Source organism: Anarrhichthys ocellatus, unplaced genomic scaffold, assembly GCF_004355925.1.
Source record: "Anarrhichthys ocellatus isolate YVR2014 unplaced genomic scaffold, GSC_Weel_1.0 scaffold14, whole genome shotgun sequence".
NCBI classification, from domain to species: Eukaryota; Metazoa; Chordata; class Actinopteri; order Perciformes; family Anarhichadidae; genus Anarrhichthys; species Anarrhichthys ocellatus.
In genome coordinates this window covers 833,261-839,867 of record NW_022280044.1, presented here as the reverse complement: position 1 = coordinate 839,867, position 6,607 = coordinate 833,261, and the positions used below count along the sequence as shown (strand labels likewise).

At 41.2% G+C, this 6,607-nt stretch overlaps 1 protein-coding gene across 1 annotated transcript in view; it reads right to left on the bottom strand.

The window, feature by feature from the left end:
- The window catches only part of triqk (triple QxxK/R motif containing), a 24,336-nt gene extending 19,645 nt beyond the window's left edge, over window positions 1–4,691 (bottom strand). Inside the window, exons 1-2 of the mRNA XM_031853979.1 lie at window positions 4,530–4,691; window positions 2,169–2,243 (exon numbers count right to left, since the gene is read on the bottom strand). Of these exons, the coding sequence (XP_031709839.1) occupies window positions 2,169–2,229 (61 nt within the window). The 5' untranslated portion in view covers window positions 2,230–2,243; window positions 4,530–4,691. The remainder of the gene's footprint in view (window positions 1–2,168; window positions 2,244–4,529) is intronic.
- Between the last annotated feature and the right edge of the window lie 1,916 nt (window positions 4,692–6,607).

Sequence of the window (6,607 nt, the reverse complement as noted above, 5' to 3'; positions counted from 1 at the left end):
AGATAGATAGATAGATAGATAGATAGATAGATAGATAGATAGATAGACTTATTCTATTCTTCTGTCCCACTATGGAAACATGTACAACCATCACTCTGCTTTATGAGACCCCAGCCATTATAGAGTAAACCAGACAGAGACATTTCTCAAATAACTATCACATGACTGAGAAAGACAAATATTGCTATTTCTGTCAGAATGACAAAAAAAGGAAGACGTTTTTCAAAAAAGATCTGATCTGTTACAAAAAGGTACACGGGACAACATGGTGCAAAGACTAAAACATACATCAACAGAAATCATTTAGCATAAAAAAAACAAAAAAACACCAGGAAACCTGGAATAATCAGAGGATGTGAATCACAAGGGGCCAACAAACGATCATCCACTGGGAGGAAGGGGACAAAAACAATGCCACAGTCCACACAATCTTCAGGAGAGGGGATGTGGATTACACAACATCTTAATTGATAAATGACAGGAAAAAAAGAAGTAACATTCCCGGGGAGGAATGGTTGTGTGATGAAAATCACACAACCATTCTGACACCAGCGTCACAGTAGGGTGTCAGAATCCTCCCGATCAATGTTAACTTTGGAACGAGTGACCAAAGAAAATCGCCAGCGTCTTCAAAATAACACGGCAAATTGGATGCAACAGGCTGCTAGATGTGATCGTGAAAAGTTCTCAGCCAGTCATGGTTGTGGAGTGTCTCTTGGGTCAGGACTTTAGTGGACAAGTGAAATATTAAGTCGTCTGGGTTCTTCCCCTGTATGTTCAACCTCATCCCTGAACCCCAAAGTGCCCCTAATCCCCCTGCATATCCTCTCCTGGTGCTGTTGTGAGGCTGACGAGATGGTGGGACAAATTGTTGTTGTGCTGGTCTAAGTCAAAATAGGGAATCGCAAGAGGACCACAACTGCAAAGAACCTGCTTCTTAGACTTCCCATAGCCAGAGGTCTCCTGTGTAGAGACACCATTGATGAACTTGGAAATAGTTTTACAATCTTCTGGATTGTGTCACTCTGCTCAGCTTCCTGTACCGTTGTGATTGTTGCCATCTCTCTAGAGGAATATATTCTCCCCTTTGTCTCAGCCCTTCTATAGGTTCCTATGAGATCGATATCAGGGCTCTAGTAAGTCTCACTCCTTTTTCATCTAATAAGACTACTTAGTCCCATTTCATGCCAACAATATATACCACTCCTGAGGTTTAAAGTAAGCCTACGACGAGAGATCGCTGCTCACTATTATCCAGCTTTGCCATTGGCGACCTTTTGGTTTTGCGCTACAATAGCAAAAAGAAAAAGACACCAGCTGTGATCTTCAAGCAGCCAGAGCTGGCATGCTAAAGAGGGCCAAACTTTTGATTGATGCCAACCATATTGCCTTAGTTAGGCCTTTGTGGTGTAAGGGGAACGATGGGGAAACAAAATACCGCAGGATTAGAGCGATATTCAACTTTGACAAAACAGCTTCTGACATGATATCAAAGCAGTGGCTTTATAAGCGGAGGCTTCACTGTCTGTCAGTACTGTGACCTTAGATGCTGCATGCGCGACGCAAAGTGTTATTACTTCCACAGCTTGTATACTGGTTCTACTCCAGTGAGGCTGGTTAAAGTTTATTTCCAATACAATACAAATTGGAACAGTTTCCAGGACTGTGTAAAGATATTCAGCAGTTGTTTTTTTGCATGAAGCAGTTTGGGACCGATGTGAAACTACCAGAAAAATGCTCACTGCAACACAGTATCATGTGTGATGTATTGAGTGTGACGTTAGCTCGTCTCCATGAGAGAACGCGGAGTTGATTGCCGTGTTTGTCAAGCACTGCTTTATGATGTTTGTTGAAGACGGAGATGCAAAACAAATCAAAGACTGTCAAAAAGCATCATGACCTCATTTACAGACCTTATTGTTTTAATTGTCAGTATATATATATACTGTATATTGATTAAACTATTACTCATTTAGTATACAAAATACTCAATAAATGAGCTCAGACAATTTATTTTATGTTATTTAAAAAATCAATACGAGCATTTCTTTCAATCCATTACCAACTAGTGTCAAAATATAAAATCAACGGATGTTTGATTACAGTTGATAAATGTGCCGATGATCAACCAATCGATGGGACCGGCACTACGATGAATGAAGACTCACCAATCTGTTTTCGGTACTGATCAACTGGTAAGCTGGTCCCACAGGCATCCTTCTTCCCCATTCTCCTTCCTCAGCCTGATGAGAAACGAGAAGAATGAAACACCTTCTGAGTGAGAGAATCCTACCGCTGGGTCTCACTGCAGCACCTGATCATTTAGCTTAATCAAATATGGATATAGCTCCATCCCTGCTGCTGTAGCCCGAGATAACTTGTGAAATCTGCAGGAAGGATTCAAGTTAATACAACCATCATATACGGAGAAGAGTAGTCAGTTTTGATCAGGCAGATGGTTTATCTTTCACATACATCTGCTACACATAATTCAATTAATTTTCACCACCTTCCATGTGCGTTACGTTCACAGTATGCGCACTTCCTATCCGTCTCATTTAGTCTAACACCATTTCCCTTCACACCATGAGCTCTCTTTGATTACTCCGACAGCTCACAGGGAAGATATAAAGAAAAAGTGCTTCGAATAATACAGATGCTATATTTAGCCTCCACATGTAACCACCGGATGCAAGAGTGCGACTGAGTAAATGTCAAGCAGTGTAGATGTACATTTACCAGAAATAACTATACGCTTGTACGATACTTTTCTGTGCAAAGTGCTGAAACTCAACGTGCGTGTGTTTCATGAATCCATCCCAACATGCTTGTTTCTCAGTGAGCACGGCGCTCTAAATTCCAGACAGGCTCCCTCACAACACACCGCATCAATCAATAGTGTAGCCTTTTGTTTAAAATAGTGGAAAAAGCAAGTATGAGTGGAGGGGCAGGCCCGTGCTGGTTTTGATGATGCTCGAGTCCCTCTGACCTGCTCTGTGGCTGAAATATTTGAGCATGATTTGAAAGATATGCCCGATATGTTTTGACAAGTAAAACTCAATATCTTTCAAGCCCTGCTAGGCTAATGATTATCTTCTTTTTTTTTTATTTTAAGGCATGTTTAAGAGTGATAGGGAGGGAAATGTGTAAGCAGGTGTGCACAGGGGAGAAAAGAGAGGCAGATACGGAAGGGGGAAAAAAAAAAAAAAGTATCTATGTGCATCCAAGAGGAACAGGAGCGGCGAAGAGTCTCGAGGTGCAGCAGGGGAATAGAGGAAAGAGACTGAATTAGCATGTTCAAGGAGCGTGGCTGGCTGCTTGTGCTGACTGATGCCTTCTCTTGGGAGGCTGCTGCCTTGAGAGACCTGAATTTTTACCTTACACTAAAAACACTGTCTTCAGCTACATTCCAAACACCGGTACTGCCAGCAGAGAGGGAGTATGTATGCTATTGTTCTCCAGCAAGCGGGAACCAGAGTCAGCAAATTAGAGGATGCGAGAGGAGGACAAAGGGAAGAGAGGATGAAATTATCCGCATGTATTGTTTACAGTCGGACACAGTCGGCTCAGGTTTTCAAGCTATGTTGTACTGTGCAGCGCACATCATAGTATTACATCTAAATTGCCAAAAGCAACACATTTGAAGCCTCCGTCGTCCCTTATGGTCATTCCACTCGGGCATTTCTCCACATGTGTGACTTACTGTATATCTAGCATTAGCAACAGTGAAGGGATAAAGAAATGCAAAGAAGGTAGATCGCTGATTATTAGAAAAAAACATATCGAAGCAGAGTGACAGCAGCAGCAATGTTGCTGATGATAAAATAATACTTTCTCGTTCACATTAGCACCTTGTATGCAGAGAGGAAATGGCCGATAGTACGTTCTAGTCATTAACAGTGGTTATCAGGACCTGAATGTACTGGACACCTAAACTATGTCCAGCACGTAACTCTAGTATTTTCTTAAAGAATGGCCTTTAGTGATAGTTGTTTCGCTAGTTAGAAAGCCATAGGTTTCATATTAGAATGTTTCATTTTGCTTTCACTCAACTTTATATTCAGGGTACGCTCATCGATATTAATGGGGGTCAGCAAAACATTTGCAACACATCTTTGTATATTATCTCCAACACCTTTCTAAAACTATAATAGTATTATAGTAGTATTTATCAGCCTGTAGGTCAGATGTATTAGTGCATGGACCTGATAAAAGGGGAAACAGAGTCCATGGTGTTTTGGGGCATTGTGCTCTCTGGGATTTAGACGTGCATCTTTCTATCCGTCAGCACCCATTACACTCTGATATTAAACAGACTTTAAGGCTTCTTTCTGCAGTCCCGAACATGAAGAAGACATTATTAGAGAGGAGGGCTCTTTGCAGGAAATTCATACAGTTTGTCAACTTTTGAGCAAAAAAAACCAAACTAATCGAATTATCGTTCACCTGCACAAAACGTAAAACATTTAAGTGGAAACGTAATTGACACCCGGGCAGCTTTAATTCATTGCACTCACGAAGATACTTACACTGCTGCTGTTTACCGAGAGAACGTGTCGCTTTTGTCGAGGTTCGTCTGCATGACAACACGCCTGGTTGATGTGTTGCGGACGCGCGAGACGACGGAATTGACTGTTTTTATTGCACTTTGATCGAAATGTCTCCAGAATGCCAACACACCACTTCTCCCAGTCCCAGTTCCTGGTTTACACGTTGACAGCGATGACAGACGGTCGGTTCCTCCAATCGGACACGTGCTTTTCGTCGAGTTGACCAATAAGCACGAGGGTGGGACGGAACGCTCAGACAAAAACACTCGTGACGAGTTGAAAGTCGGGACACTCCCTCTCATCCAACAAATATCTTATATCGACATATTTCCTCTCTAGTTATGGTCCACCAAATAATAGCTCTTGCCGTTGCAAAACAAAACAGTCTTCATTAGAAATATCATGTGTGAATTATGAAACAGTTATACAAATAATTATAAAACCATGGTAAAGCATAAAGATCAGTGGTGAAAAGTAAATATACTGTACAATATTACACACTGTCCGGACCTACCAAAGAGTACTTCTACATGCCTGGATATTACATGCAAAGATGCCTGCACCAACATGTTATTATTTTGATACACAAAGACATATACGCTCTATTAATTAAAAAGTCATATTAATTTGACATGTTGGCCACAAGTCATTCTTGCCTTGTCAGTTTACAACAAATGGCATGCTTATCCTCAGCATTATGCTGTGACAATTAAAGGAAGCTACTGCCGACCTCATCAAAAACGAGGCACTCTCATGCCATGATGTTCATTTCTCTTTCATCGGTCTTTTTACATTTTTTCTTTGTTTACTGTGTAGAATGGTATCCCTCCCTGTGCTTCCAGCCTCGTTGCTGCCTGGGGCATTTATGTGTCGACTTGCCGCCGCATGTAACTTATTGAAGTTTAAAATGATTTGTTGCTCTCCCATGGGCATGCCTTTTGCATGCAGCACAGCAGTAACTAATAGATGTAATCTGCATATAATGTGCCTCCATTATACTGTGCTTCATATTAAAGCTAGGGTTGGTAATCTTCTTCAAAAGATTTTTACTATATTTTGTCTTTGCGTCCCAACAGGGTTTTCAGTTGGATATATTTTTTAATTTAGCATACTTTTGCCAGTTTCTCAACATAACCAACCCTAGCTTTAAGATGTCATTGATAGTGAGCACTATAACATTTGTCAATGACGATCATTTGATCCACGTAAATATTGCTCAGGAAACTGTGCTGCATATTCACATTAAAGGCTTTCATAATGTGACACTGAAATCACACTTAAGGCCTACAACGTGTACACTATATAAACAAATACATTTTCCCCATGTGCAAGTCCAAGCTGCTAAGACTGTTAAGTTAGAACTGTTAACAAATAGGAGCCTGGAAATGTAATTTTAACATGGCCATCAAAACCAGCACAAGTGTAGTTAATGCAGAGCTCAAATATTCTCTTGTTATACTAAATGCGTGTGATTAATTTCTCCCGTTGAGTGAAACAAACCACCGTGCTGTGCCTGTCACAATGACAGATATGGAAAGCATTAGCATCAACTGCTAATGTGAATGGAAACTAGGCAGGATGGATTTGCCGGAGGAACAGTTGTAGTGTATGGACTGTGAACATCACTGTAACGTACAGATAAGACTTGAGAGGAGATGAGAGGGATTCCCTCAGGGCCTGTTAGTGTGAAAGTTTTCACCAGTGACTAAGTACCCCTTGTTAGATTACAGAGAATTTTAGCTGTACAAATGGCTGCTGTTTTAAGTGACCACACCGCAGAGACAGCATTAAATAGAGTTAAGCACTGGCAGGTTCCCTAACATGATCATCGAGCTTTGGAGATCTTTTTTTGGGTGTGTGCCTATCTTTATGCGTTTTTCTCATTTCTTTCTGCCTCTCTCTTTAAACATCACTCAGTCACACTCCCTCTATTCCTCTCTCTCTCTCTCTCTCTCCATCACTCCTTCTCTCAGGCAGTTAGACGGCCTTTAATTGCCAGACATTAAAAAGAATGCTAGAGGAGAAGAATCCCCTGGGGCTATTGGCAGGCTAAATGG